This window comes from Bubalus bubalis, chromosome 12, assembly GCF_019923935.1.
Source record: "Bubalus bubalis isolate 160015118507 breed Murrah chromosome 12, NDDB_SH_1, whole genome shotgun sequence".
Lineage (NCBI taxonomy): Eukaryota > Metazoa > Chordata > Mammalia > Artiodactyla > Bovidae > Bubalus > Bubalus bubalis.
The window spans coordinates 15,078,732-15,102,749 of NC_059168.1; the positions used below are offsets into that span (position 1 = coordinate 15,078,732).

At 40.6% G+C, this 24,018-nt stretch overlaps 1 protein-coding gene across 4 annotated transcripts in view; it reads left to right on the plus strand.

Annotated features, from left to right (window-relative positions):
• Positions 1-24,018, plus strand: part of TTC27 (tetratricopeptide repeat domain 27) — a 178,034-nt gene that overhangs the window by 44,104 nt on the left and 109,912 nt on the right. For all 4 annotated transcript variants that reach the window (XM_044925799.2, XM_044925798.2, XM_025260856.3 and 1 more), the window contains exon 9: positions 882-948. In XM_044925799.2, the coding sequence (XP_044781734.2) occupies positions 882-948 (67 nt within the window). The remainder of the gene's footprint in view (positions 1-881; positions 949-24,018) is intronic.

The window sequence follows — 24,018 nt, forward strand, 5'->3', positions numbered from 1 at the left end:
TTGTGCTTATCTTTGGCACAGTCATCTCTACATTTGTAAATAATACAATAATATTATAATATGTGAGGAGAGTGAAAAAGTTGGCTTAAAGCTTAACATTCAGAAAATTAAGATCATGGCATCCAGTCCCATCAGTCATGGTAAACAGATGGGGAAACAGTGGCTGACTTTGTTTTTCTGGGTTCCAAAATCACTGCAGATGGTGACTGCAGCCATCAATTTAAAAGACACTTACTCCTTGGAAAGAAAGTTATGACCAACCTAGACAGCATATTAAAAAGCAGAGACACTACTTTGTCAACAAAGGTCCATCTAGTCAAGGCTATGGTTTTTCCAGTGGTCATGTATGGATGTGAGAGTTGGGACTATAAAGAAAGCTGAGTGCCAAAGAATTGATGCTTTTGAACTGTGGTGTTGGAGAAGACTCTTGAGAATCCCTTGGACTGCAAGGAGATCCAAACAGTCCATTCTAAAGGAGATCAGTCCTGGGTGTTCATTGGAAGGACTGATGTTGAGGCTGAAACTCCAATACCTTGGCCACCTCATGCGAAGAGTTGACTCATTGGAAAAGACCCTGATGCTGGGAAAGATTGAGGGCAAGAGGAGAAGGGGATGACAGAGGATGAGATGGTTGGATGGCATCATCGACTCGATGGACATGGGTTTGGGTGGACTCCGGGAGTTGGTGATGGACAGGGAGGCCTGGTGTGCTGTGGTTCATGGGGTCGCAAAGAGTCAGACACGACTGAGCGACTGAACTGAACTGAATGTGCTTTCAAATATATAAATATAGTTTACTTGCTTCCTTAAAAATTATATTTCATTCATTATGACATGCATTCTGGAATTGATTTGCTTTTTTTAATTTTTTAAATTTAAAGCACAAATTTACAAAAGAATAACCCAGTGCATAAGTTAACTGAAGAGGAACTGCTGGCATTTACATCAGTGAGTAATGTCTTTTTCCTGTTTCTTTTTTTTTTTTTTTCTTGTAAATTATTTTGCCTATGGTATGTTCTTGCCTCAGATTGCTCATCGAAATACTGTCACCTAAGGAAATTAAGGCAGAAAAAAAAGCTTATCATTTTATTTTCCAGGCTGCATATATCTTGATGCTGATTTAGACATAAGCATTTTAAAATTTTTATTTATTTTTAATTGGAAGATAATTGCTTTACACTGTTGTGTTGGTTTCTGCCATACATCAACATGAATCGGCCATAGGCATACATATGATGCCTCCCTCTGCCTCCTACTCCATCCCACCCCTCTAGGTGTCAGAGAGCCCTGGGTTTGAGCTCCCTGCATCACAGCAAATCCCCACTGGCTGGCTTTTTTACATATAACAATGTATATGTTTCAGTGCTACTCTCTCAATTTGTCCCACCCTCTCCTTTCCCCACTGTGTCTGCCAGTCTGTTCTCTACAGACATAAGCATTTTTGTTTGTACTTGCTTGAATTTAAGGGCAGCAAATGAATATTTCTTGTTCTTTGTTTGATCTTTGTTTGCAGGGCCGAGTCCAGTATCTTGCACATAATATGTGCTCAATAAATACTTGTTGACTGAGTAAATGAAGTGACAGAGCGAGAGTTGAATCTTTACTTGAAAACCAGTGTAATGTGTAGCTCTTTTGGTTAAAATTTGAGGGTGATGCTTCATGGATGTAGTGGGACCGAGGGGGTCAGAGAGCGAGGGGGAGAAACAGGAGAGCCAGGGTTATGGAGGCTAAGGCAGGAGACAGTGTTGAGAGCAAGGGGCACTTGTCAGCGTTCAGTGGTGGAGAGCAGTCAGGAGGAAGGGCCGAGGCTTCGATGGCTGGAGTGCATTGCTTATCTCTATGACAAGTTTGGTGAAATAGCTGGGTAGTCACCTCACTGCAGAGAAATAAGGAGAGAATGGTTTGTGAGAAAATAAAGTTGATAGATAAAGACCACAGTTGGAAAAAATGGTCGTGAAAAGGAAAGATAGAATAGATGTTTGAGGGTTTGATATCAAAGAAGGCTTTTCAGAAGAGGAAGGCCACAGAACAAGAGGGCAGTTGGTATCTTTAGCTTTATAGATAAAAAGATACACACGTCTTTAATGAACCCAAGTTGCTCAAGATACATCATTTTTTCAAAGGCATTTTTATTATCATAGTTAGGGATCAATTCTTGTGTTTTCTTTCTTTGTTATTTTTGAGATAAGGCAGAACTAAAGTACCTTTATCTGGTAGAAAGAAAGGCTAGCTTACTTTGTGCTGTAAAATAAATTTTACAAGTTACTATGTGGATCACAATAAACTGTGGAAAATTCTGAAAGAGATGGGAATACCAGACCACCTGACCTGCCTCTTGAGAAACCTGTATGCAGGTCAGGAAGCAACAGTTAGAACTGGACATGGAACAACAGACTGGTTCCAAATAGGAAAGGGAGTACGTCAAGGCTGTATATGGTCACCCTGTTTATTTAACTTCTATGCAGAGTACATCATGAGAAACGCTGGGCTGGAAGAAGCACAAGCTGGAATCAAGATTTCCGGGAGAAATAGCAATAACCTCAGATACACAGATGACACCACCCTTATGGCAGAAAGTGAAGAGGAAGTAAAAAGCCTCTTGATGAAAGTGAAAGTGGAGAGTGAGCAAGTTGGCTTAAAGCTCAACATTCAGAAAACTAAGATCATGGCATCCAGTCCCATCACTTCATGGGAAATAGATGGGGAAACAGTGGAAACAGTGTCAGACTTTATTTTGGGGGGCTCCAAAATCACTGCAGATGGTGACTGCAGCCATGAAATTAAAAGACGCTTACTCCTTGGAAAAAAGTTACGACCAACCTAGATAGCATATTCAATACCAGAGACATTACTTTGCCAACAAAGGTCCATCTAGTCAAGGCTATGGTTTTTCCTGTGGTCATGTATGGATGTGAGAGTTGGACTGTGAAGAAAGCTGAGCGCCGAAGAATTGATGCTTTTGAACTGTGGTGTTGGAGAAGACTCTTGAGAATCCCTTGGACTGCAAGGAGATCCACCCAGTCCATCCTAAAGGATATCAGCCCTGGGATTTCTTTGGAAGGAATGATGCTAAAGCTGAAACTCCAGTACTTTGGCCACCTCATGCGAAGAGTTGACTCATTGGAAAAGACTCTGATGCTGGGAGGGATTGAGGGCAGGAGGAAAACAGGACAGAGGATGAGATGGCTGGATGGCATCACTGACTCAATGGATGTGGGTCTGAGTGAACTCCAGGAGTTGGTGATGGACAGGGAGGCCTGGCGTGCTGCAATTCATGGGATCGCAAAGAGTCGGACACGACTGAGCGACTGGACTGAACTGAACTGAACATACAGTTTGAGAACTGGTTGATGTTAATCTTCTGAGTCCTCTGAGTGCCTGTTTTAGTTTCCCACTTCAGTATTGTTAGAAATTTGCTGATTTTCATTATAGCATATGTGTGTTTAGGTAACTATGCGAAATGTCCCTAATTAGTTGTTACATAAATGCTAAGGAATTTGACAAGTAAAGTGTTAAACCTTTTTTAAAAGATATATTTAAAAAATTATTATGCACCTCTTATTTATTTGTTCAACATAGATTGAATACTTAACACACGCCTTAATACTTAAAACTTAAGTGCTGGTTATTGAGGATATAGCAGCCTTTTCCCTCTTGGAATTTTCATCAGTTTGCTTTCTTGTGAGGGAAATATATGGTAGACAAAGAAAGACAGATATTTGATAGAAGTACTCATTGTAAACAGAAAATAGTGTAGCGGGGTAAGAATGGGTGAGGGATGGCTATTTTAGGCGAGACGGTGGGGGAGCATCTTAGTGGGAAGGTGAAGTTGAACACGAGTCTTCCTGCTGTGAGGCACCGGGAAGGACACATGGGGTCTGGTGTGGTGGGAGTCTTGAGTCAGTGTCGGGAAGTACAGAGCTGGATGGGGACAGTCACCGGTGTGTAGATGTTAAGTAATGGCCTGGGAGCTTGGGCTCATTCTGATGTCAGAGGTAAACAGGATGCAGCCTATGATAGGAAGTGTTCCTGCCTATGATAGGAAGTGTTCCTGTTGGCCTCTCATGGGACGGTGGTCAGCAGAAACATCTTCTTGATATTGGCTTCATAAGCACATTATTGTGGAACATAGATTATCCACAGTTAACCTGAAATGACATGAAAGTACTCTCATCACATTCAAGCAGTTAACTTAGTTTTTAGTGCTTTTTGTGGATGTGATATATTTCTTCTTTTCTTATCCTTTTTCCGTCCTCCCCCCCCTCCCTTTTTTTTTTCATTAAATACATTTATTTATGTAGCTGTGCTCAATCTTGAGTTGTGGCATATGGGATCTAGTTTCCTGACCAGGGATTGAACCCAGGTCCCCTGCATTGGGAGCGCAGAGTCTTAGGGACTCTGGGACCACCAGAGAAGTCCCTCCCTTCCTTTTCTTTCTCTTTCCCTATTCTTGTTCCTCTGTAAAGTGAGGTAGAATCCTGCTGAAGTAATTACCTCTCGTAGCCTCTGCTGGCAGGTAGCTCAGCCCTCCTAGCTTGCAGTGAAGGTTGTATTCTCTGGTTTTATGTTTTCCCCCAGGGCTTTATGATACATGATTGTTTTGCTCTTCTCCTCTAGATCTCCTCCAAGTCAGCACTGACCTGAGAACTGATGTCCATTTCAGGAAAAACTGTTCAGTGAAAGTGCTCCATAGTGCCAGTCCTAACACTTCTGAAGAGATGAGTTGGTTAATGCCAAATAAATTTTTAATTGATGAGAAGGAAGGCAAGGAACTTAAGAGTGAGGGGAGCTCTGAGGAGCCCCATGCATACTTTGGGCTGTGTAACATCCATTCTAGTCCTTGTCCCAAGTGAAGCATACAGAATACTCCAGAAAAACCCAAGTCAGCTCTCCTTTTGTCATTCAGTCTTTCTGCCCTTCCTGTGCATGATTCTGAAGCAGATAATAAGGTGAGTTGTAAGTGGCCCCTGGTTTCAATAATTTCACTAAAATTTAAATCCTAAATAACTGTATATGCTGTACATAAATACCCTTTATTTATATCCTGTATAACTGCTGAGGAGTGTCTGAGGCAAGAGGGACCACTTTTAGCTGCTACCTTGCTTCTGAATTCTCTTTTAACAAAGATCATATTTGGGCTCACTGTAATTATTTATGTGTATGTCTTATCTTCCCTGTAAGACTCTAAACTTCCAGATTTTGGGACGGTCTCTGTCCTTCTCTGGGTCTTCTACAAGGCCTGCTACAGAGCTTTACTCATAGCTCTTGCTCAAGAGAAGTATGCAGAATACGGGAATGAATGAAGTATACTGAGCCAGGAACTGGAGCTGCACTACTCCACTTGGGTCCCCGGTGTAGGTAGTATGACCACCCGGCATACAATCGATACCTGGTGTGTCCTTCTCATCTTTCTCTTCTGTGAAATGAGGGAGGGCGTGTGTCCTTCCCTCGGCACTGAAAACTTGTTCTTGGGATCCAATTACAGAATGTGTATGAAAATCCTTCAGGTGGGTAGGTAGAAGGTCATGCCCCATGGCACTCAGTGCTGAGTCAGGTTATCTGGTCGGTGGTTTGTAGGAGCATACTACTGTTTTCAAGGAATAGGAATTCCTAAGTGGATGAGGGCTGTTTGGAATTGGCTGTAGATGTGGAAGAGAAGGGAGTAGAGAGGAGAGAAGCCACGTCCTTTTCCTGAGCATCCATCTCCCTACTCTGGCTGCAGCATGGTACCTGGGGTCTGGAGTTGTGAACTCTTGAGACTGTGAGGTGTCTCTCTCTGTTGACAGGAGAGCAAGTCCAGTAGAAATCTCACTACCCCTACCAGAGGGTTGTGAGCACTTGGAGGGACGGGAGCCGCAGTCAGTGGACAGCTGATAAATACTTAGGAACCAGACGAGTGGCTTATTGGCCCTGAATTTTGTTCAGTTTTCATCAGCTGTCCTATACTTTACTAAAATAGTGGTGAAATCTCTTTTCTGGAAGAATTTTTGCCTGTGTTTCCAAGTTGGTGTAGCATGTTGAGGTATGTGTGAGATGCACTGGGAAAAGGTTTTAATTCAGCAATGGCAGAAGATTGTCCTAAGAGGAATACTTTGCTTTTTTTATTAACATTGTCATTATGTAATGCTATTCTGAGACATTCTTTCCTCACATTTCAGGAAAACTGAATGAGTCATAGTAAAAATAACCCACATTGTTCTAAAGAGCCATTTATGTTGTATCGGCTTGATAATTTAAAATTAGCTGTGTTATCTACGTTATTTCCTTACAGATGAGCCAAATCAGTGACATTCAGTAATGCTTTTAATTTCCTTTCATTGTTGAAAATGGGAACAATTTAGTTAATTCATACAGGTGTTTCAGTTTTCATTGGCAAAAGTTTTGCTGAAGTGTGAAGTGATACTGGCAGCCTGCCTTCTGACTGTCTGCCTGAAGCCCCAAGGACTCTGTCAATGAAAAATGGAAAAAGACCTTTGGAAGTTACACATTATGTTGTATATATTTTCTCTTTCTGTTGTTAATTTTAAAGCTATTTAATAATCACTTAACTGTGAACTCAAAAGTTTGCTAGCCATTTTTACAGATAAAAATGATACTTTTTTTTCTTTTAGGGTATTCAGTTCAGTTCAGTTCAGTTCAGTCGCTCAGTCCTGTCTGACTCTTTGCGACCCCATGAATCACAACATGCCAGGCCTCCCTGTCCATCACCAACTCCCGGAGTTCACGCAGACTCACGTCCATTGAGTCGGTGATGCCATCCAGTCATCTCATCCTCTGTTGTCCCTTCTCCTCCTGTCCTCAATCCCTCCCAGCATCAGGGTCTTTTCCAATGAGTCAACTCTTCGCATGAGGTGGCCAAAGTATTGGAGTTTCAGCTTCAACATCATTCCCTCCGAAGAACACCCAGGACTGATCTCCTTTAGAATGGACTGGTTGGATCTCCTTGCAGTCCAAGGGACTGAGTCTTCTCCAACACCACAGTTCAAAAGCATCAATTCTTTGGCACTCAGCTTTCTTTATAGTCCAACTCTCACATCCATACATGACCACTGGAAAAATCATAGCCTTGACTAGACGGACCTTTGTTGGCAAAGTAATGTCTCTGCTTTTTAACATGCTATCTAGGTTGGTTATAACTTTCCTTCCAAAGAGTAAGCGTCTTTTAATTTCATGGCTGTAATCACCATCTGCAGTGATTTTGGAGCCCAGAAAAATAAAGTCTGACACTGTTTCCACTGTTTCCCCATCTATCTGCCATGAAGTGATGGGACCAGATGCCATGATCTTCGTTTTCTGAATGTTGAGCTTTAAGCCAACTTTTTCACTCTCCTCTTTCACTTTCATCAAGAGGAGCTTTAGGGTATACTTATTTCTTCATTTTAATTTTTTAAGATAGGCAGTATAACTGCAAGACAGCCATGATACTTCTGATAGTTTGTCCTCATGTTACATGATGACATGTCTGTCTCTATTAAGCAGGGTAACCCAGGATTTTGATTTTCTTTCTGGTTTGAATACTTGTCCCCTCAGGTGTTACTCATGCATTTTAATTTAACAGGTATTCTGATCATGGGCCTTGTAGCTATATTTCGGTGATAACTTGGTCGCTTTTAGAGAAGCCGGAGATGGGTATGCTTTGTTTCAGTTTGTCGGTAAACTATTTTTAAACAAAGGCTTAAAAAATATTTTTTGCCTGGAGTTGAACTAGGTTACTTGTATGTATCTTATTTCAAGAATAGACAGAGAAAGAATGAGTAATAGGATTTGTGGGATCTTACATGACTCTTTTCTTACCATCATCTACTCTGGTAACTGCTGGACAACTTTCTTCACAGTTAACCATGGCTTAAGCTTAATGCTTATTTGTGGTCTTATTTTTAGCCATGTTGGAGTAATGTACTAGATGTGAACACTTGTAAACAACCACAGATCTGGGGCAAAATATATGAAATAGCAGTGTATAAAAAGGATAGTCTTTAATCCAATTTTCTGATGATGACCCACCTTCTGACAAAACGTGGTCCACTGGAGAAGAGAAGGGCAAACCACTTTAGCATTCTTGCCATGAGCACTCCATGAACAGTATGAAAAGGCAAAAAGGTAGAACACTGACAGATGAACTCCCCAGGTTGGTAGGTGCCTAATATGCTACTGAAGAAGAGTGGAGAAATAGCTGTAGAAGGAATGAAGAGGTTGAGCCAAAGCAGAAGTAGCCTAGTTTTGGATGGGTCTGGTGGTGAAAGTAAAGTCTGATGCTGTAAAGAACAGTATTGCAGAGGACCCTGGAATGTTAGGTCCATGAATCAAGGTAAATTCGAAGTGGTCAAATGGGAGATGGCAAGAGTGAACATCGACATTTTAGGAATCAGCGAACTAAAATGGACCGGAATGGGTGAATTTAACTCAGATGACCATTATATCTTGGAGAAGGCAATGGCACCCCACTCCAGTACTCTTGCCTGGCAAATCCCATAGATGGAGGAGCCTGGAAGGCAGTCCATGGGGTCACGAAGAGTCAGACACGACTGAGGACTTCACTTTCAATTTTCACTTTCATGCATTGGAGAAGGAAATGGCAACCCATTCCAGTGTTCTTGCCTGGAGAATCCCAGGGACGGGGGAGCCTGGTGGGCTGCCATCTATGGGGTCGCACAGAGTCGGACACAACTGAAGCGACTTAGCAGCAGCAGCAGCAGCAACCATTATATCTAATACTGTGGGCAAGAGTCCCTTAGAAGAAATGGAGTAGCCCTCATTGTCAACAAAAGAATCCTAAATGTAGTACTTAATGCAGTCTCAAAAGCAACAGAATGATATTGGTTCATTTCCAAGGCAAACCATTCAGTATCACAGTAATCCAGGTCTGTGCCTCAACCTCTAATGTTGAAGAAGCTGAAGCTGAATGGTTCTATGAAGAACTACAGTACCTTCTAGAACTAACACCAAAAAAAGATGTCCTTTTCTTCATAGGAGACTGGAATGCAAAAGTAGGAAGTTAAGAGATACTTGGAGTAACAGGCAAGTTTGGCCTTGGAGTACAGAAAGAAGCATGTCAAAGGCTAACAGAGTTTTGCCAAGAAAACGTACTGGTCATAGCAAACACCCTCTTCCAACACCACAAGAGAAGACTCTGCACATGGACATCACCAGATGGTCAACACCGAAATCAGATTGATTATATTCTTTGCAGCCAAACATGGAGAAGCTCTATACAGTCAGCAAAAACAAGACCAGGAGCTGACTGTGGCTCAGATCATGAACTCCTTATTGCCAAATTCAGACTTAAATTGAAGAAAAGTAGGGAAAACCACTAGGCTTTTCAGGTATAACCTAAATCAAATCCCTTATGATTATGCAGTGGAAGTGAGAAATAGATTCAAGGGATTAGATCTGATCGAATGCCTGAAGAACTGTGGACAGAGGTTCATAACATTGTACAGGAGGTGATGATCAAAACCACCCCGAAGGAAAAGAAATGCAAAACAGCAAAATGGTTGTCTGAGGAGGCCCTACAGACAGCTGAGAAAAGAAGAGATGTGAAAGGCAAAGGAGAAAAGGAAAGATATACCCATCTGAATTCAGAGTTCCAAAGAATAGCAAGGAGAGATAAGAAAGCTTTCTGAACTGAACAATACAAAGAAACAGGAAAACAATAGAATGTGCAAGACTAGAGATCTCTTCAAGAAAATTAGAGATACCAAGGGAACATTTCATGCAAAGATGGGCACAATAAAGGACAGAAATGGTATGGACCTAACAGAAGTAGAGGATATTAAGAAGAGGTGGCAAGAATACACAGAAGAACTATACAAAAAAGATGTTAATGACCCAGATAACCATGATGGTGTGATCACTCACCTAGAGCCAGACATCCTGGAGTGTAGAGTCAAGTGGGCCTTAGGAAGCATCACTACAAACAAAGCTAGTGGAGGTGATGGAATTCCAGTTGAGCTATTTCAAATCCTAAAAGATGATGCTGTGAAAGTGCTACACTCAATATGCCAGCACATTTGGAAAACTCAGCAGTGGCCACAGGACTGGAAAAGGTCAGTTTTCAATCCAATCCCAAAGAGGGGCAGTGCTAAGCAGTGTTCAAACTACTGCACAATCGCACTCATTTCACATGCTAGCAAGGTAATGCTCAAAATCCTTCAAGCTAGGCTTCAACAGTATCAGTATGTGAACCGAGAACTTCCAGATGTAGAAGCTGGATTTAGCAAAGGCAGAAGAACCAGAGATCAAATTACCAATGACCCATTGGATCATAGAAAAAGCTAGAGAATTCCAGAAAAAAAAATCTGCTTCATTGACTATGCTAAAGCCTTTGATTGTGTGGATCCCAAAAAACTCTGGAAAATTCTGAAAGAGATAGGAATACCAGACCACCTTACCTTCTTCCTGCGAAATCTGTATGCATGTCAAAAAGCAACAGTACCAGACATGAAAAACTTAACTGGTTCAAAATTGTGAAAGGAGTACGTCAAGGCTGTATATTCACCTTGCTTATTTAACTTATATGGAGAGTACATCATCCGAAATGCCAGATTGGATGAAGCACAAGCTGGAATCAAGATTGCAGGGAGAAATATCAATAACCTCAGATATGCAGACGACACCACCCTTAGACAGAAAGTGAAGAGGAACTGAAGAGTCTCTTGTTGAAGTTGAAAGAGGAGAGTGGAAAAGCTGGCTTAAAACTCAACATTCCAAAAACTAAGATCATGGCATCCGGTCCAATCACTTCATGGCAAGTAGATGGGGAAACAATGAAAAGAGTGAACAACTGTATTATCTTGGCTTCAAAATCACTGCAGATTGTGATTTCAGCCATGAAATTAAAAGATGCTTTCTACTTGGAAGAAAAGCAATGACAAGGCTAGAAAGCATATTAAGGAGCGAAGACATTACTTGCCTTCAAAGGTCCATCTAGTCAAAGCTATGGTTTTTCCAGTAGTCATGTATGAATGTGAGTATTGGACCATAGAGAAGGCTGAGTGCTGAAGAATTGATGCTTTGGAACTGTAGTGTTGGAGAAGACTCTTGAGAGTCCCTTGGACTGCAAGGAAATTAAATCAGTCATTCCTGCTGCTGCTAAGCTGCTGCTAAGTCACTTCAGTTGTGTCCAACTCTGTGCGACCCCATAGACGTCAGCCTACCAGGCTCCCCCATCCCTGGGATTCTCCAGGCAAGAACACTGGAGTGGGTTGCCATTTCCTTCTCCAAGGCATGAAAGTGAAAAGTGAAAGTGAAGTCGCTCAGTCATGTCTGACTCTTCGCAACCCCATGGACCGCAGCCTACCAGGCTCCTCCATCCATGGTATTTTCCAGGCAAGAGTACTGGAGTGGGGTGTCATTGCCTTCTCCGAGTCAATCCTAAAGGAAGTCAATCCTGAATATTCACTGGAGGGACTGATGCTGAGGCTGAAGCTCCAATACTTTGGCCACCCAATGTGAAGAACGGACTCATTGGAAAAGACCCTGATGCTGGGAAAGATTGAAGGCAGAAGGACAAGGGGATGACAGAGGACAAGATGGTTGGATGGCATCACTGACTCAGTGGACTTGAGTTTGAGCAATCTCCGGGAGATGGTGAAGGACAGGAAAGCCTGGCGTACTGCAGTCCATGGGGTTGCAAAGAGTCAGACATGACTGAGTGATTGAAGAGCAACAAAAAGGATGATTAGTCATGACTAAATAGTTTTTATCTCAGGAATGCAAAATTGGTTTAACATTAAGTAGTCATTGAAGTTCATCTTTTAATACAGTAAAGGAGAAACAATGAATGATTATCTCATTATATTTATTTATTTCAGCATTTGGAAAAATTCAGTACTCTTTCATTATAAAAAACTTAGTAAACTCTGAGTAGAAGAGAATATCGTCAATCCGATAAAAGGTTTCTATGAAAAATCTAGAGTTAAAATCATCATTGATGAAAAACAATTTTTTTCCTCTAAGGTCAGGAAAGGGGCACTTCTTTAAACCGAAAATCCCAGCTAGTGCAGTAAGACATGAAAGAGATAGAGAGGGAGTGCAGATTGGAAAGAAATATACAAAATTATCATTATGCATTGACAACACAGTTCTTTACATGGGAAACCCTAGAGAATAGACTTAAAGCTACTAGCACTAATAAGCAACATCTGAGAATACAAGGTCAATATAAGAAAGTCAGTTGTTTGTATATACTAGCAGTAATAATTGGGAAAGTAATTTTAAAACCACACACAATAGCATAAAATATCAAATACTTAGTGAGGAATTTTACTAAACTGTAAGACCTGTACACTAAAAATGACAAATGTTGCTTTAAGAAATTGAAGAAATCTAAATAAATGGAGAGACTTACCATGTTCATGGATTGAAAGGCTTAATATTGTTAAATTGACAAGTCTTCCAGAATTACACAATAATAAATCCAATAGCAATCAAAATCCAGGTTACCCCCGCACCTTTTGTTTTTCTTAGAAATTGACAGGCTGATTCTAAAATTTTTTGGAGTGCTTCTGTGATGGCCAAGTAAGTTCTTTGGAACTATTTGTCTGCAGATTTCCATTATAAGCTATGGACAAAAAAAAATACTACCTGATGACATTAGGATAAACGAATGACCCATTAAGAAAAGCTGAGATGGTTAATATCACTAGTCATTGGGAAAATGCAAATTAAAACCACAACAATATACAACTGTCTACCACTGAAAAGGTGTGTTACCATGTGAGGTGGTTGAAACCCTCATACGTGGTGAATGTAATGTGACATAAAATGGCACCACCACTTTGGAACACAGTTTGGCGTTTTCCCATGCAGTTAATCATCAATTCGGCCTTCAGGTATTTATCTCTGTGAAATGAAAACGTATGGCTCCACAAAGATTTACACAAATGTTTATGGCTGTTTAATTTGTAAGAGCTTAAAACTGGAAACAATGCAAATGTCCATCAACAGGTGAATGATAAACTGCAGTATATGAATTTTATAAATGTAATAAGCTAAAAAACAGTCTCAAGATTCACATGTGTTTATAGTATACTTTATAACTTGCATTTTAGTTATGCTTAATCTTCTTTGTGTATCAAATAATAAAAAATAAGTCTAAAAACCATTCTGCACAATAGCAAGATCATTTAAATATTATTTGATGAACCATTTTAAGGAATAGACAGCACTGACATCATTGTGTACATTTTACTTTTAAAGTGAATTTTACTCTTGTTTTTTAGGGTGGTGAGAGGCAGAATCAGTAATGTGAAGGAAATATAATGTGAAGGAAAAAACCTTACTTCAGTGGGTCTTCCAGTCCCCAGATAGGAGAAATATAGGGGGATTTTAGTTAAGATGGTAATACATTCGACATGGAGGAGTCTTATTCAAACTCATGGTTTTGTGCTTCTGCTTTTGGCCAGCATTGAAGCTAAAAGTGTTAGGCCATCTGACATTATGAATTAACGTGGTGTTAAAGGATGAAAAATTCAGTTCAAAAATAATTTGTATGGTTTAAAATATATCTGCTTTTCATGACCTTGTGAAAGGTGCATCTGGCATTGCTGATGAAATAGCATCTCCAGAATGCAGAAGATCTTTCTTTTTTGAGGCAACTAAATGACCACCAGCTTGATCTCCCTGGTGCCTGCTTTGTATATAAAAATTTGCAGAGTGGAGAAAAGAGCTTTGAGAGCATTGTAATAGCAGGAATCCAGAATCTCAGTATTTGCCAAGCATGCTGCTAGATACTGTGGAAGAAATAAAGGTATAAAACATAAGACTTGCCTTCGTGGAATTTTTCATTTAGCCAAGATCCGATAAACTTATGAAAATGTAATTAACAATACCAGGCAATTTAAATTACATTGATAGCACAGATAAATCCCTAACTGCTTAGAAAATAAGAAAATATTTGGAACAGGGCAGTCAAAGAAGGGTTTGTTACCTCAGGGAGGATTAGAGGGGCTTTGAAAGACAGAAGGGATCTAGATGGAGTGATAATGTGCGCCAAGGCAAGGAAATGCGTGGCTTTGTTGGGAGGTTGGTTTAGAGCAGTAGTAGGACTTGCGGGGAAAATAGCTTTGATTTTGAAATGGTCTACAGAGCAAGGACCGAGTGTTTGTACCACTGTTCTTTGTCTACTGGGAGTAATTTATAGACTACATTTGGAATTTAAGCTTACTGTCATTTGGTACTGATTTTAACAAATGAATGCTCTTTTAAATTGCTCATTAAGAAGGGGGAATAATTCTGCTTTTTATAGTGTTTCTTTGATCCTTGCTTTTATAAGGTCAGCCTGACCTGGGTGGGCATCATTTGATTTGGCTTTAGTATAGCCAAGCAGTTACACACTCACAGGAGAGCTCTGAGTTGCTTTGATTTATATGTGGAAAAAGCAACTATCTGGAAAGCTCCTTCATATTTAAAGGAACAGACTGGCTGTCCTGTAAAGGGTCCTAGTGACCTCTGGAAGAAGAATGTTTGAAATGTTCAGTGATAAGAATGAAAGGAAATTGTTTTTTGTAGAAACAACACTCCAGGTCCTCTTTGATGGTGTTATAGAATTTTCTTTGCTACTTTTCTGGGAGTGAGGGCCGAGTTGCATATGGTGGGAAATTGTGAGCTAAATAAAATCATGCCTGACTATACATAACATGTCATGGTATTAAATTTTACTTTTTAGTGTGAGGTAAAGTGCTATTCATGGACTTTCATTTCAGGTAATGGCATTTCCTCAGATGGTAGATGATCTCCTTTTTAAAATCTGAGCCCAAGCATCAGCTCAGGTGGCATGTCTCAGTGAGAAACGCCTGCTGAGGCATGCAGAGCCGGCTCCCTTTTGTTCTCAAGGTATCTTGTTACACTCCTTATCAACAGTTGCTGAAGTGGCTTGATTCTTTAACTTATAAAACATTCTAACTATAAATAAAAGTTTACTTCAACTTTTACAGCAACAATAGAAATATTAAAGTGTATATGAAAAGTTATACACTTGTAAAAGCCTACTGGCTCAATGAATCACCTTTTGGAGGTTTTGGTCAGTGAGAAGTGAGCAGTGAGAGAACTCGTAAGAGACACACAAATGTCACTGGACACTTTTTAGGGGCTTTCTGACCTCTGCCCTGGTGTGTGAAAGTGGTGGGAATTCCATCTTACACGCAAGTTTGTTTGCAAAAGGCACAGTGTTCTATAGCATTGTCCTGATTCTCAAATTGCTTCTAGTTGAACACACCAAATTTCTTAAGTGTCTGATTTTTACTGTATTTTTAGATAGTACTCAATTTAGTGAGGCAGTACTTCATCAGATTGCTTTAGTTAATAAATTCCAGGTAAAAATAAATGAGCTTGTAAAAGACAACACTTGTAACTGCATGGTTCCATTTGTATGAAGTACCTAGAGTAGTGAAATTCATAGAAAGTAGCATGGTGGTTGCACCTGGGTAGGGTGTGGACAATGGGGAAATGTTTAATGGGTATAGAGTTTCAGTTGCAAGATGAGAAGAAATCTAGAGATTAGTTGTACAACTATGTGGATATATATAATTAAACTGTACACTTAAAGATGGTCAAGAAGGTACATTTTATGTTACATATATCTTTCCGTCATTAAAAAAATTAAAGAGCTTCTTGATAAAGATGAAAGAGGAGAGTGGAAAGCTGGCTTAAAACTCAACATTCAAAAACTAAGATCATGGCATCTGGTCCCATCACCTCATGGCAAATAGATGGGGAAACAATGGAAACAGTGGCAGACTTTATTTTCTTGGGCTCCAAAATCACTGCAGATGGTGACTGTTGCCATAAAATTAAGATGCTTGGTCCTTGGAAGAAAAGCAATGACAAACCTAGACAACATATTAAAAAGCAAAGACATTATTTGCCTACAAAGGTCTGTATAGTCAAAGCTGTGGTTTTTCCAGTAGTCATATGTAGATATGAGAGTTGGACCATAAGGAAGGCTGAACACTGAAGAATTGATGCTTTTGAGCTTTGGTGTTGGTGAAGACCCTTGAGAATCCCTTGGACTGCAAGGAGATTAAACCAGTCAATCCTAAAGGAAATCAACCCTGAATATTCATTGGAAGGACTGATGCTGAAACTCCAATGCTTTGGCCGCCTGATGTGAAGAGCTAACTCATTTGAAAAGACCCTGATGCTTGGAAACATTAAAGGCAGGAAGAGAAGGGGACAGTAGAGGTTGAGATGATTGGATGCCATCACCGATTCAGTGGACATTAGTTTAAGCAAACTCGGGATGGTGAAGGACAGGGAAGCCCAGTGTGCTGCTGTCTATAGGGCCACAAAGAGTTGGGCACGACTGAGTGACTGAACAACAGCAACAGGACGTTATTAAGAGAAATTGATAAGGACCTAAATAAATGGAGGGATATACAGTATTCATGGGATATATAGTATATATATACATGGGATATACAGTATTCATATACAGTACTCAATATTGAAATTTCAGGTCTTCTCAAAATTAACCTCTGTTATCAATGCAATCCCTAAGAGAATCCCAGTGGCTTGATTTTTGTTGTTATTGTTTCCTTTGTTGCTGCTGCTGCTGTCCTTTTGATTTTGTGGAACTCAAGCTGACTTTAAAATTCACATGGAAATGCAAAGGGCTAAGAGTAGCTAAGGGAGTCATGAAGAACGGAATTGGAGTACTTAGGTTGGCAGATACCAAGACTTATTATAAAACTGTATCAATTAAGACAGCTTAACATGTAGTGGTTCTTGGGCTGGCAGCATCAGCATCACCTGGGAGCTTGTTAGAAATGGAATTTCTCCTGCTTAACTTTACACCCTACTGAAGCCGAGTCTTTGGGGTTGGGGCCAAGGAGTCTGTTTTAACAATCTGCCTAGATTATTCTTGTGCACTTTAAAGTTTGAAAAACACTGAATTAAGACATTTTGACACAAGGAAATAAAAACTAACCAGTGGAACAGAGAGTCCAAAAAACAGAGCTGTACATACGTGGTTCATCTGACTTATGTCAAAGTTGGCACCACAGTGCAGTGGGAAAGGGGTAGGCTTTTGGATAAATGGTAGTAGATGATTTGTATTTGTATGGAGACAGTCTGTCTTAACCCCTATATCATACTAAATATACAAAAATCAATTCCAGATTGAATGTGTAGAAGTGAAAAGCAGAATGGTAAAGCTTTTAAGAGGAAACTATAGGAGAACACCTTTGAGACTTTAGGACAGTCAAAAACAACAATAAAGCTCTAACCATAAAACAAAAATGATAAACTAGATTATTATTAATATTAAGCACTTTTTAAAAATTAAAAGATGCCATTAGTATCTGTAAGGCACTTAGACCAGTGCCCTGCCAACACAAGTGTGTGTTGTGTAAGTATTTGTCAAATGACAATAGTAATCTGTCACCCTCCTCCGACAAAAAGACAGAGGGCTTGTGTCCAAAAAATAAGAATATTTAACAAATTATCAAAAATTTTGACAACTCAGTAGAAAACAAGAGGCAAAGGACTTCAGTAGGAACTTATAAGAGAGGACTAAAATGGTCATTAACATGTTAAAAGGTGCTCAACTTCATTAATCATGTGAATCATGTGAATTGATAAATGTGAATTTGTTACAGACATACAAGTTAACCATATGGAATACTACTAAATATTCACCAGAATGGCTAAAATGCAAAAAAAAAACAAAAACCCCAGATAGTGTTGAGTTTTGCAAGGTTGTGAAGCAACAAGGACTCTAATGTTTCTAATAAGAGTGTAAAGTAGAAAACCTGTCAGAAGATTGGAGTATTCATGAAAGCTCAATCCTCTGACCTAGCAGTTTCACTCCTAAGTATTAATGCATGTCTAACAGAAATACGTGTTGAGCTAAAGAACCTGTTTTAGCATGTTCATGATGGCACATTCTGATAGCACATTAGAATATTCATTGGACATCTGGTAGTTCCCAGATTGGAAATTATCTAAATGCCCATTAGCAGTGTAATAGTTAAATAGATTGCATATTGCAGTGAAATATTATTCAGCAATAAAATGAACATTCTGCAGCTATACAGAGCATTAAAGCATGTGTCACCTGTTTAATTTTCTTTTTGTGTATCCCATATTCTGATTGAGTCTTCCCTTGTGGCAGCAGTGTTTTGTAAGATACATTAAACAAAGCCTATCTGCAATTACCTCCTTTAGAAAGACTTTCCCAAGTCAGACATCTCCCAGCCAAACATAAGATAAATGCATTCTTCCGTGATATCATTATCCAGCCAGTTCTTTCTTTCAAGCTTTGCAAATGTCTGTTTTTCAGATTGCATTTTACTTTCAGTGTTTAGTGAGAATGTTTTGCTTGACCCTCACATTAAAGTCTCAGGCAAACTCTTGTTCTCTTGCCAGCATAGAAAACAGTCTGAGTTGGTAGTTTTCCTGAGGCAAATATCCCCCCACCCCCGCTTTGGTGTGCAAATCTTTTAAAGCTGGGATTTAACTGACAAGCCTACCGCCTGCACTGGTCTGCCCCTTGATGTTATTAGTAAAGTGACCGTGTGGCTGGAAGCTGAGAGTTTTCCTCAGCCTTCTTAGGGTCCCAGGCTGGGTCTGAAAATTAAACTGACAAAGATTAACAGGAAAAAAGCACACACATTTACTTAATATAGGTTTTGTGTGACATGGGAGCCTTCATAAGGTTATAAGACCTGAAGAAACAGTTCAATTTGAGTATTTTATGCCTGGTGGCTCAGACAGTAAAGAATCTGCCTGCAATGCGGGAGACCTGGGTTTGATTCCTGGGATGGGAAGATCCCCTGGAGGAGGGCATAGCAACCCACTCTAGTATTCTGGCCTGGAGAATCCCCATGGACAGAGGAGCCTGGCGGGCTACAGTCCATGGGGTCGCAGAGCTGGACATGACTGAGCGACTAAGCACCTGGTGGGTTTGACGAAGTGTGGGCAGTCATGGAGGAGTTTGATAAGGCAAAGGTAAGGACTATAAACTGGGGGAGACTTAGGCTTGTTGAGATTCTCAGCATCCCTTTGTCTTCAGAGATAAGAATGCTCCTTTCCTCTTTTTGTGAGGGGGTGGGCACCTCTCACAGAGTTTTATGACCTATTTCAGAGGTGAAGGTCAGAGTGATCTTCTGCTGTTTCCTCAGAGTCCTTCAGCTGAAAATACTAAGTATGCCTGGGTGCCCTATTTGGGGAGTTGCCAGTGGTTAGGGCCATCACCCGTGCGCACTCTGGATGGTGCCTTTCTTCCAAGGGTGAGAGAAAGCTTTGTAGAAGGAGAAATCCTGGTGGTAGGGGATGTGTTTTTCAGCAGGTACTCTCAGAGGCTTGTTAAGCATCACCTATTCATGCTTATCGTTCATAATCCTCACAAGTTTGTGAGAGATGGGAATTACTGTTCCTGTTTTAGAGAGATGAAAATTGAGATCCTGAGAGGTGAGGTGACTTCCCAGCTAATTACCTCCCTGGGATTCTGATCAAGCTCTGGCTGACGTGAGATGATCTGCCCTGTTTTACAGAGTCTTTTCCTAGGTGCTCTTCCGTGATGTCATGAGGTTACAGAGACAGTCCCTTTAATAAAATGAACAGAAAAAAGGCCACGCACTGTAGGTAGGAGAATCACTATGCAGATTTACTTACTGAAAAAAGTTTCATTCTTTGTTTTCAACTTAGTTATATTAATAGAAGAATGGTGATGGACAGGGAAGCCTGGCGTGCTGCGATTCATGGTTGCAAAGAGTCGGACACAACTGAGCAACTGAACTGAACTGAAGATTACCTAATAGTCATTGCATTAGAATGTACATTCTCTGAGGGCAGGGACCTTGTTTGTCTTGCTTACTGCTTTGTCCCCGGGGCCTTGTGCACATTGCCTAGTGCAGAGTAAGTGCTCAAGTGAATCAATGAATGAACACACTTCAGTAAGAATGAGTTCTTCTGATTCTCTTTCTACTTTATTTGTATATTCTTTGTTTACTCCTTCTACTTCCCTTTAATATAGCAGTTTCCTAAAGTTTTTTTTTTTCCTCACTGAATGCTCTACTTACATTGCTCTACCAGTGTTTCCTGGGTACTGTCATCCACTTCCTTGGATAAAGTGTTGAGAAAACAATACAAATGTTCTGCGGCCAAAAAAGGTGACGTCTTGCTATTTGCGACAACATGGATGGATCTAGAGGGTGTTATAAGTCAGACAAGAAGAACTACTTGACCTTACTTATATGGTGACCCTAAAAAAGCGCAAACAAAACAGATTCATAGATTGAGAGAAGAAACAGGTGACTGCCAGAAAGTGAGGTGCGGTGGGCAAAATAGGTAAAGGAGATTAACAGTTAACAAACCTCCAGCTATATAATAAGTAAGTCATGGGGATATAATATCTTTGTATGGGGAAAGATGGTTACTGAACTTCTTGGGGTAATCCCTTTATAATGTATGTAAATGTCAAATCATCATGTAGAAACTGAAAAAATATTGTATCAACTGTATTTCAGTTACAAAGCAAAAATGGTTGCAGCTTATGCCAAAAAAAACCCAAATGTTTTTGGGAATCAAGAGACCCCAAAAGTATTAGAATCAGCTTTTGCTACTAACGAGGGTGTGACATTGAGCACGTAACCTAATCTGTTGTTTTCGTTTTTATTATAAGAAAGTAGGCCTAGATTTGGAGTTGAAAATTCCCGTACCCATCAGTTCAGTTCAGTTCAGTCGCTCAGTTGTGTCCGACTCTTTGTGACCCCATGAATTGCAGCACACCAGGCCTCCCTGTCCATCACCAACTCCTGGAGGCCATCACCAGCTCCTGGAGTTCACTCAGACTCACGTCCATCGAGTCAGTGATGCCATCCAGCCATCTCATCCTCTGTCGTCCCCTTTTCCTCCTGCCCCCAATCCCTCCCAGCATCAGAGTCTTTTCCAATGAGTCAACTTTATGCATGAGGTGGCCAAAGTACTGGAGTTTCAGCTTTAGCATCATTCCTTCCAAAGTAATCCCAGGGCTGATCTCCTTCAGAATGGACTGGTTGGATCTCCTTGCAGTCCAAGGGACTCTCAAGAGTCTTCTTCAACACCACAGTTCAAAAGCATCAATTCTTCAGCGCTCAGGCTTCTTCACAGTCCAACTCTCACATCCATACATGACCACAGGAAAAACCATAGCCTTGACTAGGCGGACCTTTGTTGGCAAAGTAATGTCTCTGCTTTTGAATATGCTATCTAGGTTAGTCATAACTTTCCTTCCCAGGAGTAAGCATCTTTTCTTTTCATGGCTGCAGTCACCATCTGTGGTGATTTTGGATCCCAGAAAAATAAAGTCTGACACTGTTTCCACTGTTTCCCCATCTGTTTCCCATGAAGTGATGGGACCAGATGCCATGATCTTCGTTTTCTGAATGTTGAGCTTTAAGCCAACTTTTTCACTCTCCACTTTCATTTTCATCAAGAGACTTTTTAGTTCCTTTTCACTTTCTGCCATAAGGGTGGTGTCATCTGCATATCTGAGGTTATTGATATTTCTCCCAGCAGTCTTGATTCCAGCTTGTGTGTCTTTCAATCCAGTATTTCTCATGATGTACTCTGCATAGAAGTTAAATAAACAGGGTGACAATATACAGCCTTGACGTACTCCTTTTCCTGTTTGGAACCAGTCTGTTGTTCCGCGTCCAATTCTAACTGTTGCTTCCTGACCTGCATATAGATTTCTCAAGAGGCAGGTGAGCTGGTCTGGTATTCCCATCTCTTAGAATTTTCCACAGTTGATTGTGATCCACACAGTCAAAGGCTTTGGCAGAGTCAATAAAGCAGAAATACATGTTTTTCTGGAACCCTCTTGCTTTTTCCATGATCCAGCGGATGTTGGCAATTTCATCTCTGGTTCCTCTGCCTTTTCTAAAACCAGCTTGAACATCTGGAAGTTCACGGTTCACGTATTGCTGAAGCCTGGCTTGGAGAATTTTGAGCATTACTTTACTAGCATGTGAGATGAGTGCAATTGTGTGGTAGTTTGAGCATTCTTTGGCATTGCCTTTCTTTGGGATTAGAATGAAAACTGGCCTTTTCCAGTCCTGTGGCCACTGCTGAGTTTCCCAAATGTGCTGGCATATTGAGTGCAGCACTTTCACAGCATCATCTTTTAGGATTTGAAAAAGCTCAACTGGAATTCCATCACCTCCACTAGCTTTGTTCGTAGTGATGCTTTCTAAGGCCCACCTGACTTCACATTCCAGAATGTCTGGCTCTAGATGAGTGATTACACCATCGTGATTATCTGGGTCGTGAAGATCTTTTTTGTACAGTTCTTCTGTGTATTCCTGCCACTTCTTCTTAATATCTTCTGCTTCTGTTAGGTCCATACCATTCCTGTCCTTTATCAGGCTCATCTTTGCATGAAATGTTCTCTTGATATCTCTAATTTTCTTGAGGAGATCTCTAGTCTTTCCCATTCTGTTGTTTTCCTCTATTTCTTTGCATTGATTGCTGAAGAAGGCTTTCTTATCTCTTCTAACTGTTCTTTGGAACTCTGCATTCAGATGCTTATATTTTTCCTTTTCTCCTTTGCTTTTCGCTTCTCTTCTTTTCACAGCTACTTGTAAGGCCTCCCCAGACAGCCATTTTGCTTTTTTGCATTTCTTTTCCATGGGGATGGTCTTGATCCCTGTCTCCTGTACAATGTCACGAACCTCCGTCCAAAGTTCATGAGGCACTCTATCTATCAGATCTAGTCCCTTAAATCTATTTCTCACTTCCACTGTATAGTCATAAGGGATTTGATTTAGGTCATACCTGAATGGTCTAGTGGTTTTCCCTACTTTCTTCAGTTTCAGTCTGAATTTGGTAATAAGGAGTTCATGGTCTGAGCCACAGTCAGCTTCTGGTCTTGTTTTTGCTGACTGTATAGAGCTTCTCCATGTTTGGCTGCAAAGAATTTAATGAATCTGATTTAGGTGTTGACCATCTGGTGATGTCCATGTGTAGAGTCTTCTCTTGTGGTGTTGGAAGAGGGTGTTTGCTATGACCAGTGCATTTTCTTGGCAAAACTCTATTAGCCTTTGCCCTTCTTCATTCCGTATTCCAAGGCCGAATTTGCCTGTTACTCCAGGTGATTCTTGACTTCCTACTTTTGCATTCCAGTCCCCTATAATGAAAAGGACATCTTTTTTGGGTGTTAGTTCTAAAAGGTCTTGTAGGTCTTCATAGAACCGTTCAACTTCACCTTCTTCAGCATTACTGGTTGGGGCATAGACTTGGATTACTGGTGTGATATTGAATGGTTTGCCTTGGAAAGGAACAGAGATCATTCTGTCGTTTTTGAGATTGCATCCAAGTACTGCATTTCAGACTCTCTTGTTGACCATGATGGCTACTCCATTTCTTCTGGGGGATTCCTGCCCGCAGTAGTAGATTAATGATCATCTGAGTTAAATTCACCCATTCCAGTCCATTTAGTTCACTGATTCCTAGAATGTCAACATTCACTCTTGCCATCTCTTGTTTGACCACTTCCAATTTGCCTTGATTCATGGACCTGACATTCCAGGTTCCTATGCAATATTGCTCTTTACAGCATCGGACCTTGCTTCTATCACCAGTCACATCCACAGCTGGGTATTCTTTTTGCTTTGGCTCCATCCCTTCATTCTTTCTGGAGTTATTTCTCCACTGATCTCCAGTAGCAATTGGTCACCTACTGATCTTGGGAGTTCCTCTTTGAGTATCCTATCATTTTGCCTTTTCATACTGTTCATGAGATTCTCAAGGCAAGATACTGAAGTGGTTTACCATTCCCTTCTCCAGTGGACCACATTCTGTCAGATCTCTCCACCATGACCCGCCTGTCTTGGGTTGCCCCACAGGCATGGCTTAGTTTCATTTGAGTTAGACAAGGCTGTGGTCCTAGTGTGATTAGATTGACTAGTTTTCTGTGAGTATGGTTTCAGTGTATCTGCCCTCTGATGCCCTCTTGCAATACCTACCATCTTACTTGGGTTTCTCTTACTTTGGGCGTGGGGTATCTCTTCTCGGCTGCTCCAGCAAAGCGCAGTCGCT